General features: G+C 44.2%; 1 protein-coding gene across 1 annotated transcript; it reads left to right on the forward strand.

Annotated features, from left to right (window-relative positions):
* Positions 1-1,626: 1,626 nt before the first annotated feature.
* LOC107090348 (PWWP domain-containing protein 2A-like) lies at positions 1,627-9,298 on the forward strand. Its single transcript, XM_015383673.1, has 2 exons — positions 1,627-2,606; positions 6,726-9,298. The coding sequence occupies exons 1-2, from the start codon at positions 1,795-1,797 to the stop codon at positions 8,425-8,427; spliced, it is 2,514 nt and encodes an 837-aa protein (XP_015239159.1). The 5' UTR covers positions 1,627-1,794; the 3' UTR covers positions 8,428-9,298.
* The last annotated feature ends 4,242 nt before the right edge of the window (positions 9,299-13,540 follow it).

Genomic DNA, 13,540 nt, shown 5'->3' on the forward strand with positions numbered 1-13,540 from the left:
CTTTCTGTCTCTACCTTTGTAGTTTGTTTTGATTAGTTTGGATTGTTTCTGTGTATGTATATATGTTTATATGTATGTGTATATGTGTGTATGTATATATGTATATGTATAGACTATGGGAGATGTTGTTTTAATGTCCACATAATTTTATTTCATTTGTAATTTTTTATTTCATGTTTTGTTGTTGGGCCCCAGGAAGAATAGCTGTAGCTTGCTACAGCTAATGGGGATCCTAAATAAACTAAACTAAACTACCTTAAAGAACACTTAAAAGATAAGATTAAGATTTGCCTTTTTTTGTTTACATCTCAGACTTCTATATGGAAAATTATCCCTCATCACATTTTTTTCAAAAATTGCGGTATTAGCCTTTTTGTCTTGTTGTCTCGTTTTCATCGCCAGGCTTTTCTATCATGGTCACTTATTTACAAGCACTTTTCACCTCATCTGTATTTCATTTGGAACAATGAGGACATCCTGTACAAGAACATAAACTTTTTTTTGGAGTCATAAGATTATTCTGCTTGATCAACTGTTTGTTTATTGAATTATGAGGGGTTTCTCTCTAATTTCAACCTTCCTATCTCTTCTGGAGAATACAAGGCTTTTAAATCTATTTTCTGACTGGGATTTGTATGTTAATCAAACAGAGGCCAAGACTCAAATCATCTTCATCTCCTACTCTGATTCCCATGGACTCTCCTGTTGGCAGAATTTGTCTCACCTCGTCCCTTCGTAAGAAGAATAAATCAATCAGATCCCTCTTTCAGAGAGAAGTGCTGCTGTTGTAGCATACTGGAACCGCTTTGTGACTGATGTGTCATGGAAACATACTTGGTTCTTACCTTATTACTCTTTTCTCATTAAAAAGGTGAAGGAACTTTCATACAAACTCACTCAGAGGATCCATCCTGCCATAGACTACCTTAAAAAGTTCAATTCTAAAATGATTGTGAACTGCACTTTTGGTGATCTTCATCCAGAATCTGTTACACATTTGTTCTGATTGTGTTCATATGCTAAGACTTTCAGGCCACACCTTTGTAACTATGTGGATTAAAATATATTAAAAGATATTCAAGTTCTAGGCGAAAATATTCTATTTGGTTTTCAGTTGCAAAGTAAAATTTATCCCAAAATCTTCCTTGTCAATCTCTTAATTATCATTAGCATAAGTACAAATATCTATCTAAATAAAAGGCCAGATTTCATTGTTTACTTAACTGAACTTAAGCAATATTTTGTGCTATTTGATCCTCCACTCGCCAAAAGGCAAAAAAAAAAGCCAGATCAATCTGTTCCCAACTCAAAATTCTGGACAAGTTTTAGAAGATATGTTTAGTAGAATACCGGTATATATAGGTATCTGACATGTTTATCATTTTATTCTTTCTTTTCTCCTGACTTTAAATACTTATTTATTGTGGCATACCCCCTAGCAATTTGTTATTTTTTACATTTTTGTTGCACTTGTTTATTCTTTAATTGAAATAAAGATAAAACAACAAAAAACAAAAATAAACAAAACTGCTCTACTTGGACCAAAGGTCACGTGACCCGCTCGAGCTCTCGGTGGGTTTCAGGGAGGGAAGCTCCGACCACTTGGCCGCAGGCTTCACCGGCTGACAAACGATGCGGAGCCACCGAGTCTGACTGAATCAGCCAATCATGGACGTCATTCTGATGGCTCTCATTAATTGACAGCGATTCGGGCCAATCAGAGGAGCCCTTGGCAGGAGGCCGCGGAGCAGGAAGGCGGGGCTTCACCGCCACTCAGTAGATCAGCGAAACAAAATGGCGGCCGTGGCTGCTGAGGCAGGAGCAGTGGTTCCGACCACAGCACGGTCCGAGAATCCGCCAGAACCGGGCCTGGACAGCACCGGACGCCACCAGGTCCCAGCGGAGCCCAGCTGTGCTCCAGAATCCGGTTCGAGTGGGAATCCAGAGAACGGAGAATTTGCGGAGGGCCGCCATGTTGGTCCGGAGCAGAAGCCCGGGGCGGGACCGGATTTACCCGGGACGGACAGAACCTCCGAGGGTCAGCTGGACCGTAGTGGGACCTCTGATGATGTACCGGACCGGAGTAGCGTACCCCCGAACCAAGCCCCGAGCTCGGAGCTTTCGGAGCTCCCTGTGGACTGCAGCGGCTCTGAACGGGTCTTTCTGGGACTGCCGAACTCAGACGGTACCAGCAGCTATCGAACCATCCCTTTGGACCCGCAGCCCCCTGCGGTTTTCCTGCACTCGGTTCCGGACCCTGCTCCGGTCTCTGAGGCCGGGCTTTCTTTGGCTGAACCGGCAGAACCTACTGAGACCACCGAACTGGACCGGTGCTACACCATTTTGGATCAGGAAGAACTTGGATCCCGACCTAAGCAGGAATCTGGTTCGGAAGGGGTTCCGGAACCAGCTGCCAAGTTCTGTAAGACATCAGCAGGCTCTAAACACGAAGACTGCCCTGGATCGGTACCGAGTTCTGTGCTGGACCTAAGTCCTGGTACCGAGGTCCGAGTCAGCCTGGAGCACGTGATCGATGACGCGCTGGTGGTGTCGTTCCGCCTGGGGGAGCAGGTCTTCTCAGGGGTTCTGATGGACGTGTCCAAAAGGTACCAGTTGAGCCCAGATCTTTCCAATCTCCAGCACTTACAGATGGTTCTGGACCGCAAACCGAGTCACAGTAGGGGTATCTGGTTCTGATCTTTGACCTGCAGTCAGTGGTTGGTTCTGAACAGTTTGGATCCAGCTGCTATCAGAACTCAGAGCCCAGTCCAGATGGTTCTGATGGGTTCAGCTCTGGGTTCCTTCATCCATCGTTCCCCTTGCTGGCTGATCCCGGTGGTTCTGGTGATCTCAGCTTCCTCTGTGAACTTCTGGAAACCGGGCCTGTGGTTCCAGAACTTAGTTTGGATCTTTGAAAAGTCCAACTCCAACTTTAGGGAATCGGTGGAGTCCAGCAGGTTCCGGTAACAGAAAGTTCTGGTACCATAATCAGAGTGTTTCTCTGGGTTTTGTCAGTCCTCTAGGATCATTTCAGTGTAGAGACTGGTTCGGGTTTCAGAGGAACGGTTCTGGTCCAGTTCTTTCTGGCAGTGGTTCTAGAGATCTAGGCACTTCTGTTCTATGGTTGCCAGGATCCATATCTGGGTCCACATGTTATTAGCAATGATGACGTCTTCAGTCAGTATCCGGTATCGCCAAATAGTTCAGCCCAGTTGAGGTCGGACTGGTTCAGTAAAACCGGGTCAGTACCAGTCAGTGTGGTTCACAGCGATTCTAGAACTGGTCTTTGTAGAAAAGCTTCTCATCCTTCAGAGGTAACATCTTTTCATTCTGGTTCCTTCTCTCTGTCTTTGACTTTGGTTCATTCTTAAACTGGAACCAGAGACCTTTGGGGCTTCAGCCCAAGAGTAAAAGTTCATCTGGTTCCATTTCTATAGATCTGTTTATTTTTAATCTGCTTCTATCTCTATAGGTCTGTTTCATGTTTATCAGGTTCTATCTCTATAGATCTTTCTTTATTATCTTTCGCCATCTCTATAAATCTGTGTATTTTATCAGGCTCTATTTAAATAGATCTGTTTCTTTTTCATCTGGCACCAACTCTATATATTTGTTTCTATGAATCTGTCTCTATCTCTAGATCGGTTTTTATCTAGCTCTCTCTATAGATCTGTTTCTTGTATCGCAATCTATCTCCATAGATCTGTTTTTGATTTTTATTTTTTTAATCGGTTGTATCTCTATAAATGTAGTTCTGTTTTTACATCTGATTCTATCTCTATAGAATTCTATCAATCTTTTATCTGGCTCTATCTATATATCTATTTCTTATATTGCACTAAATCTGTTTATAAATCTCGTTCTATCTCTATAGATCTGTTTCTTTTATTAGGCATTATATCTATAGATCTGTTTTAAAATCTGGTGCTATCTCTAGACCCTTTTATCTTTCTCTCTGTATAGATCTGTTATATCATGCTCTATCTCTATAGATTTTTTTTATCTAGTTCTATCTGTATAGATCTATTTTTTTTATCTGGCTCTATCTTTATAGCTCTGTTTCTTATATCCTGCTCTATCTCTATACGGTAATCCTGACAGTGTTTCTCCCACTGCAGCAGTGAAAAGGAAACGTGAGGCAGATTCAGCATAATGTTATGGCCAAAAACTATCCACCATCCTAAAGTGCAGCGTGAAGATGAATAAATGGGTTTCTATTTATTTAGAAGATATTTAGCATATATATGCATTGATCTGAGGTAAGAATATATTAAGCTGCACAGGAAACCTTAAAAGTTTTTTCCAGCCTAAAAAATAAAAAAAATATGTTCCTTCTTAAACCCCACAGTAAAGTTAAGAAAACAAGAGATAATGCCAGATAGAGCCGCTGAAGCAACAGCTTGGAAGACAATTGGTAGAAAAATGAAAGAAACAATTAATCTGAGGTATGATTAGAACATAAACCTGTAGTCATTAACTATTAACCCCCCCTCCAAAAAAAAAAAAGCATATAAGTGAATTTCAGTCATTGGAACACCAATTTATAGTACAAGCAAGTCGTTACTATGCAGTTTTTTTTACCATTCCTGTAGTAGCGACATATGACGCCATGCTATCAATAAATCTGTTTTTATTTATCTATCTCTATAGATCTAGGCTTGGTTCTTCATAGAAAATCGTCCTTATTGCGCTCTGTGGAAGTGGAGATATCTGTAGCATGACTGAATCTTTTTTCTCTTGATTTTTCAAGTTTCCCCATTTATACCCGTCTAAACTGTCATCTAGATCATGGCAACCAAAAAACAGGCTTCAATTGGAGTCAGCCAGACTTTTACTTAGTTTTCTGAAGTTTTCCTCGCCCCTCTAGGAGTCTGATTCTGTCGGCTCCACCAGATCAATCTGTGGTTTGAGCTCTGGTGTATTTAAGCAGCATGGAGGTCCATCCTCCTGAACAAACTCCAGTCAGATGCTTTTCAAATATCTGGTCTTTAAAGGTGTGTTATCTTTCTTGAGGTCCAGATAGATTTTCCCAGATTTTCTTGCTCTCCTATCCTGCTCCATGCGTTTGTTAGTTGTTGTCTGGTTTCTCCAGTATAGGAGGCTGTACAGTTCATGGTGCACTGGAATGCGTCAACAACGCCACTAAGCTGAGGTTTGGCTGTTCTGTCTTTAGGATGAACCAGTTTCTGTCTGAGTGTTTTTAGTTTTGAAATTCACCGCTATGTTGCATCTGGAGAAAATCCCTCTGAGTTGCTGATATTCGTGACGCGTACGGAATTACAATGTTTCCGCGTCTCTCTGTTTCTCCTCTGTGTTGCATTCAGAGCCGTTCTTCCTGTTGGGCGTTTGGATAACTACATGCTTCATGAGCTTAGCTAGTGCTTGGTGTTAATGCAGCAGAAAATATGATCAATTCTGCTCATGATAACAAACATATTTTGATTTATACCTAAACTGCACAGTCTGACTATAAAACACCACCGTATCGACTGCTCTCCTATTGGCTGAGATCAGGCCTGAGATTCGTTATGTCTGTGTGACACATGGCTAACTTTGCTAACAGTTAGCAACAGAACATAGGGCTGTCAGCTCCTATCCACTGGTTGGAGCTATGTGGAGACTTGTAGACAAAGATCATGTTTGCCAGGAGCCATGCTGGGGACACAACAAGCATGGAAGGAGCCTCTATCTCTGTAAAACTTTATTTTTTTTATTAGGTTCTATCTGTATAGATCTTTTTCTTTGTTTGTTTTTTTTATCAGGCACAATCTTTAAAGATCTTCTTTTTAAAATCTGGCTCTTTATCAGACTTGGACAGATTTTATTTTGTTATTTTGTACGCTAGTGTAAACCAACCACAGCTCTCTGCTCTGTTTCTAGACGATTATTTATCTCTATAGGTCTTTTTTTTGTTTTTTTTTGTTTTTTATTTTTCAATCAGGCACAATCTTTATAGATATTTTTTAATCTGGCTCTTTATCTCTATAGATCTGTTTTTTAAATCTGTCTATCTCTATAGATCTGTTTGTTTTTTTTTTATCTGGCTCTTTATCTCTATATATCTGTTTTTTTAAATCTGGCTCTTTATCTCTATAGATCTGTTTTTTAAATCTGTCTATCTCTATAGATCTGTTTGGTTTTTTTTTATCTGGCTCTTTATCCCTATAGATCTGTTTTTTTAAATCTGGCTCTTTATCTCTATAGATCTGTTTTTTTTAAATCTGGCTCTTTATCTCTATAGATCTGTTTTTTAAATCTGGCTCTTTATCTCTATAGATCTGTTTTTTAAATCTGTCTATCTCTAGATCTGTTTTTTTTTTAAAATCTGTGTATCTATAGATCTGTTTTTTAAATCTGTCTATCTCTAGATCTGTTTTTTTTTTAAAATCTGTGTATCTATAGATCTGTTTTTTAAATCTGTCTATCTCTAGATCTGTTTTTTTAAATCTGTGTATCTCTATAGATCTGTTTTTTTTTTTATCTGGCTCATTATCTCTATAGATCTGTTTGAAATCCAAATACTTTGTGTATCATAGAACAAACATTCCAGAGGAGTCTGAACAGAGCATCCCCAGCATGCATTGTGCTGCAGTGGAATGGTTTAAAGCTAAACATATGGTTAGGAACCCAACCACCGTGATCTGCTGTGTTCCAAAGCATCTAGCATTTTTTTTAGAGCAGTGCTGATGATCAGCGTCTGAAAGTTTCCGTCTGTGTGTCTGCAGGTTTGGACCCTACGGTATACCCATCACCACTTTTCCCAGACGAGATGACCGCAGCTGTCCGCCAGCACCTCTGCAGACGATTGCCGCCGACGACAAGCCAACCACCAACCAGGAAGAGGCTTCTGCTGTTTCCGTCGCCCCCTCCCACCCCCAGCCCTGGGGCTCCAAGCCACCGCCGCTGTTCCAGGACGGGGCGCCGTACCCTCCCCCTCTATTCATCAGAGACACTTACAACCAGGCCTTACCTCAGCCGCCACCACGCAAGATCAAACGCCCAAAGCGTCGCTACCGCTGCGAGGAGCCCACTTCAATCATGAACGCCATCAAGCTCCGCCCCCGGCAGGTTCTGTGTGACAAATGTAAAGGTGTTGTGGCTTCAGGGAGCCACAGAGAGGCCCGGCGAGGTGTGGTGGAGCTGAAGGCTGAGGAGGCGTCACGTCGGCGGCGGCCACCAGATGTTCCAATGTCCTCTGAGTTGAAACGTCTGAGGATTGACGACAGGTCAGGACGTTCTGCCGCTGACAAGCGTACATCAGGGACACAGGTGACTTCCTCTTCCCGCCGTGTCCTGAGGGGTGTGGTTCCATCCTCATCCTCAGCAGATTCCTCCAGCCGGATGCGCCTGAAGTTAAACTCTAAGAAGGTTCTTACAAAAAGTTCGGACCGCCCCACCACCCGCAAGGTTCTCCAGAAGTTGGCCCCGCACCACCGGCCCAAAGACCAGAACCAGGACCACAGAAAGGCAGTGACCCGGGCTGCCGCTCTGCAAAACCACAATCAGAAGGTCCACTTTACTCGTCGCCTGCAGCACCTGAGCGGCACCAACATCAGCACGCCACTGCCGCCCAGAATGCGCCTCAAACCTCAAAGGTACCGTACCGATGAGCCAGCCCCATGCTCCGCCTCCGAGGCATCGCCCAAACCTGCCACAAGCCCCGTCCACACACCTGCGTCTCCTGCCACAGCTCCTCCCACAGCCCCTCCTCCCCCATGTGCAGCCCCCACTGTCGTAGAAAGGAACGAGGACGAAGGAGCTGGCTGGCAGGAGGTGGAGCCTCCCCCGCCTTCGTCCTCCTCTTACTCCTTAGACTCCTCCCACTCAGAGTGCAGCTCCACAGAGACTTATGACGTCCCTCCTCCTGGAGAGCCGGCGTCCTCTTCCTCTGGCCCCGCCCCTGCGCCTCCTCCATCCTCCACCACGGCAGCCCCTTGCTGCCCCGCATCTTCATCCCCGGCTCCACCTGCAGCCGAAGGTGAGGATGAGGAGGATGGAGGTGACATAAAGCGACGTAGGAAGTTGTCCACGTCCTCCTCCTCCTCGTCTTCATCCTCCTCATCTGTCTTCTCCAAATCCGTGTCAAAGTGTTTATTGCCGGACGGCCGCACCGTGTGTGTCGGCGACATCGTCTGGGCAAAGATTTACGGCTTCCCCTGGTGGCCGGCACGCGTCCTGGGTATCACCGTGGCTCGCCGCGGTGACACAGGCCTGGCGGTACGGCAGGAGGCGCGCGTCTCCTGGTTCGGCTCCCCTACCACATCCTTTCTGCCGCTTTCTCAGCTCTCACCCTTCCTTGAGACATTTCAGTCGCGCTTTGACAAGAAGAGGAAGGGGCCATACCGCCGCGCCATCGCTGAGGCCGCCAGCGCGGCCAAACAGCTCACCCCCGAGGTCCGTGCGCTTCTCACGCAGTTCGAGACGTAACATAGGCCCTGCCCCTATAAAAGAGTTCCCACCCCCCCTACACATGAACTGGGAGGAGCCAAACCCAGACTAATGGACCGTGGATAGGTGGGAGGAGCCTCAGATGGCAGGGGGCGGTGCTTGTATCTTCCACAGCATTTCCGTTGCCGCTCATTCTGTTGGCTTATGTCATCTTTGTGTCGAGTCGTTCCTTTAACTTATCGATTTATCAGGATTTTGTGAGCTATGATTGGCTGACACAGGTGACATAATGATTACATCACAGCTCTGCCAGTTAGAAACACTAATCATTCATCTGTCTCTATGAAGCCAGGGTTTTATTATGACTATGCTGCGGCGCCCCCTGCGGGGCGGCTCGGTCCGACCCAAGCAGGCTATGCTGACTCTGACATCATTTCCTGTTGCGTTTTGACTGAAAATATTTGTACTTTCTGTTGAAGTTCTGTTCGATGTTTAACTGTGAAACTGAGCGAGGTCCAGACTGAGGCTGGGGTCCAGAACACGGTGGAGATCAGAGTCGCATGCCAGGTGTGCCGTTATCATCATTATCATAGCTGCTCTTCCATTGGCCCCCACCAGTTTATTCATCGGTCCGGGTCTCCGTAGACTCCGCTTCCTGTTGATTGGGTCTCTGGGTTCTGATCCCTGAGAATATTTCCAAACTCCTGGATCTTGGTCAGAGACGTTTCGTGCAGACGATGGCCTGACCTCTCATGCTACGTTCAGACCGCAAGCGCTAGAAGCAGCAAAAAGAGCGCCTCTTTTTAGATGTTTGTCCACATTAAGGTCCGACGCGCCTCAAGTGCATCATTGACGCTCCTGAAGCGCGTTCAGTAAAGTGTGTCCAGATGCGTCTGATGCTTCTCCACTGAACAAATACTTGGCAGAGAGCGGCTTTGCTATATTTGCTGTTATCAGTGGGTAAAATGTGTTTTTAAGTGAGAAAGTCCAATTAAAAACATCTGTGCACTCAGTTCATCAAGATTGTGACCCCACCTTCAAATATTATTTTGCTGTCGGATCAGCACACCGCTGCTGAAAAAAATAATGCAACCGTTTTTTTGGCATTTACTTAGTCATATTTAGTTACTTTAACACAACTGTTTCATGTTAGCAGGGTAGGACATAAAAAAAATGTGTTAAAGTAACTAAATATGCCAAAAAAGGTTGCATTATTTTTTTTTTCAGTGAAGATGCACTGCTCCTACTGCTCGAAGCGGACCTTTTGATGAGGGGCGTCACCCTTTGACTTTGCATGTAAAGCGGCTGCTTCAGCAGCGTGCGGTCTGAACGTAGCATCACACTCCGTGTTTGGAAGCCCTGAGCCTGAGTCGGTGGACCGTGGGACAGGTAGGACACACTGACTGTTAGACAGACGAGGATGATGAAGGTGGATTTCTCTCTGCTGTTTCTGTCGGACTCTTTTTACCGTCTGTTTGCGGGTCAGAGGTTCTGAACCAGTGTACATGTTTTTCTCCTGTTTTGAATCTGTTAATAAACTGTCAAACTGCTCTTTGAATCCTCGTGGGCGTCGTCTTTTTACTCTCCCTCTGTGCTGTTAACCGCTGGAGTGCTGCCGGTGCCTTGCACAGCAGCACATTGGCTGCAGCTCTCAGACTCTCACCTGCAAACAGATGTTTGGTAAACAGGTCTGCAGAGCTGCAGAGAGAAAACGACAGCAGGCCTGGGCTAAACACCCGACCCGTCACCTTTTTTGATGGTAAAAAGTCTTCATGGCCCTCAGAGCTCCAGATCTTCAAAGTCCTCCAACCAGCCTTAGCTTAGGGAAAGTAATCACGCCCCACAGCTGCTGGTTTTCTGACATCTACAGAGTTTGGACCTTATCTGTTCTGCTTTTTAAGGTCCTCCAGCCGACTTTGACTAGGCCACTCCAACAACTACCTTTGACCTGGTTCTGTTTCGGATAATTTTCCTGTAGAACCAAAGACGGCTTAAGCTGAAGGTAATGGCCTGATGGTTGGACTTTTTCCTACAAGATCTGGGAACCAGTGTTTCTGGTCCCAAAGCAGTCAAGACCATTACGCCACTGCCTTCATGCTTAATGCAGCCATGACTTTCTGGTTCTAAAATGATGTTAATTGTTCTGATGTACCATGACACACTGTTCTGAGAGGTCCAGTCCAGTCTCATCAGTTCACAGCAGCCTTTAGGACCAGCCAGATGTTTTTATTTCCTCCTCAGAACCAAATCACTCCTTTAAGAAAGTCGGTTCTACCAGACTACCAGAACATTAGGCTGTTTCATCCAAAACACTGATCTAGTAAATACAGTGGGCTGTTAGATGTTTCCTCAGGTTTTTTTTTAAATCTCTCATAACTTCATTAAGATGATCTGTGGAAAAAAGGGAAACATTTTCCCACCTGAATGGAGGAAGAAGGCAGGTGGGAGGAGCTTGAGACTGATCACAGGTGTGACTGTCCATTCAGATTTACCATTGGTAACGGCTGGTTCAGCCCGGGGGCCTTCAGCTAATGACCCAATGATCTGTGAATGAATTGTAAACAGGACTTTCTGTCTCTCTGCAGCGCACCGCTGAAGAGCTGCTGACGCTGGGAGTCCTGCGCAGCCATTGGCTATGACGCTGTGGGCGGGGTCTGAGCATGTGGACATAAATCACATGGACATCGGGAATCAAAATTTAAATGAAGAGTGTATATTTATGATGAGGAAATAAATAATGGAACTTATTGTTTCTGTGGATACCGGGTTTAGGTTGAGTCGTCCAATCAGGACCTTGATCAACGAAGAGTTGGGCCTTTAGAGCTGATCTCACACGCCTGTTTAGTCTGGAACCTGGTCAGGAGGTGACATCAGGATCAGAAGCTTCTGGAGGCTCATCAGGTTTTACAGCAATCTTCCTGCTTGGATAAAACAACAGAATAAAAACAGAAATGTCTGAAAGAGTTCAAGTCTGCAAAGGGACCTCTGATTGGCTGAACTCGCTAGCTCAGGTCGATGAACATCCTCTGGGGACCCCTGGTATCCTCGGGTCACACCACGGTGTCGACTCTAGGCCAGGGGGGTCTTCAGCCTTTGGCCACTCCTGTCTCCAACAACACCAAATAAGCAAAAGTCTGGATTATCAATATGGCAGTAAAGTCCTGTATGTTATATCTGCTTAAAATATCTACGCTAGCAGGGCAGCAGTGATACCAGGCTTCAAAGGTGACCTTGCGTTTGTTTTCACACTGCACAAATTATCTAGAAATAAGTAAAAATTTCTTAAATTAAGTGTATTTACGCTTAATTTGAGTAGGTAAATAAGAAGATTTTCCAATGGAATGAGTATTTTTACTATTAAAAGTAGATATTTATATAAAAATGCACTTGAAATAAGACAATGCAATTGTGATTTTCTTATTTTAAATGTAAGTTGACTTGTTCCATTGGCAAAATGTCTTTTACCATCTCAATTCAAGTACAAGTGCACACATTTTAAGAAAAAAATATTTTGACTAGATTTTGATTCTTTCCAGTGCAGCTGGAGGTGTGACCTGTGTGTGTTTATAGCAGCTGACTCTGTTTCATTCATTCTACAAAATCTTTGCTTTCTTCTTGTAAAGGTTAAATGTTTGCTTTTCTTCTAAATTCATAAAACAGAAATTATTTATTTCTGAATTATTCACTATTTATAAAATCATTTGATGCTCTTTATTTATTTAGTGGTTCTTTGGATGAAAAGGTTGCTGCTCTTGTTAGTCATAAGCGACCCGTCTGCGGTCACATCGAGGCGATCCAAACCAGAGGCTTCAGGCTTTTCCCCCTGTGGGTAAAATGCTTCTTAGCCTCCTATGATTAGCAGATGTTAACGAGGCAGATAGAAAGCTCAGAAAACTGTATTTCATTGCATCCTGTGAGTGTGCAGCAGTTACTAAGCTGGTTGCTGTTTTATAAACATAATTCATAAATACAGTCGCGTCCTGAAGTCTTTTCTGTTCAACTCGATGCTCCAGGCTAACGCTAGTTTAGCATTCACAGCAGTAGAAGAACTGGTCCTTATATATGTGGGTCGACCCTTTAAATGCCAAATGCACAGTTCTGGTTAGAGATGCACGGAACAGGATTTTGGGAGCATCAAATCTATAAATCCTTCAATACTGCCGCCTCCATCTACATCATAGAGAGAGTGTTGTGAACAGATCACTGTTTTCCAATAGTAGATTCATCTGATCTGTTCCTGTTTGGCTGTAACGCCATCCTGGAGAGAGATGTCAGCTGTTCTGCTGGCATCAACACCGTTGTTTATAGATGTTGGAGATCGGCCTGTTTTTCTGTCTGACTAGCTGGATGTGCTCTCTCCATCCTCTGACATGGGAGCTGGCTCAGAGCTCGTCTGCCTGGTTGTGAGCTGGTTGACAGCTGCCTTTTGTATCTCTGCTTCTCTATGTCTGCTTCTGTCTCCTTGAATCTTAGTCAACCTCAGCAGATGGCCGCTCTCACTGAGTCTGGTTCTGCTGGAGGTTTCTTCCTGTTAAAAGGGAGTTTTTCCTCTCCACTGTCACTACAAGCATGCTTAGTATGAGGGAATGCTATTGAGTCAATGAGTCGATGCAAGTTAACTGGTTTTCCTTAGATAGAAAACTTTGTACCAATTTGACTTAGATTTATTTTGTCATTTTGTATACAGTGTAAACAAAAAGAAATTTAATTTAAAACAGCTCTAGACAATTTCATTTTTCAAGTGCAGCCTTGAAAAACAGCGATAAATACATAAAAAATAGTAATATAAACATATGGCTGTATATTTACAGTTTTAACATTTTTTATATATATAAACAAAATAAACCATTTTACAAAACATTCAGCAGTCTCATGGCAGTGGGGAAGAAACTGTTCTGGAATCTGATAGACCTGCATCGGATGCTACGAAGCCTCTTCCCAGAGGGCAGCAGGGAGAACAGTCCATGCTGGGGGTGTCAGGGGGTCATTTATGACACGCAGAGCTGGGATGAAATGTCTTTAATGGAGGGAAGAGGAGCCCCAATGATCCTCTCTGCTCTTCTTACTACTCTCCTCACCTTCTTCCAGTCTGAGGCGCTGCAGCCTCCACACCACACAGTGAGACAGCTGCTCAGAACGCTCTCTATGATGC

The sequence above is a fragment of the Cyprinodon variegatus genome, unplaced genomic scaffold (assembly GCF_000732505.1).
Source record: "Cyprinodon variegatus isolate N-32 unplaced genomic scaffold, C_variegatus-1.0 Scaffold291, whole genome shotgun sequence".
Lineage (NCBI taxonomy): Eukaryota > Metazoa > Chordata > Actinopteri > Cyprinodontiformes > Cyprinodontidae > Cyprinodon > Cyprinodon variegatus.

Bases quoted from the DNA above. Each gene is read 5' to 3' on its own strand.
- LOC107090348 (XM_015383673.1), top strand. From the start codon at position 1,795: ATGGCGGCCGTGGCTGCTGAGGCAGGAGCAGTGGTTCCGACCACAGCA. The intron at 2,607-6,725 runs GTACCAGTTGAG...GTGTGTCTGCAG, and splicing joins CTGATGGACGTGTCCAAAAG to GTTTGGACCCTACGGTATAC.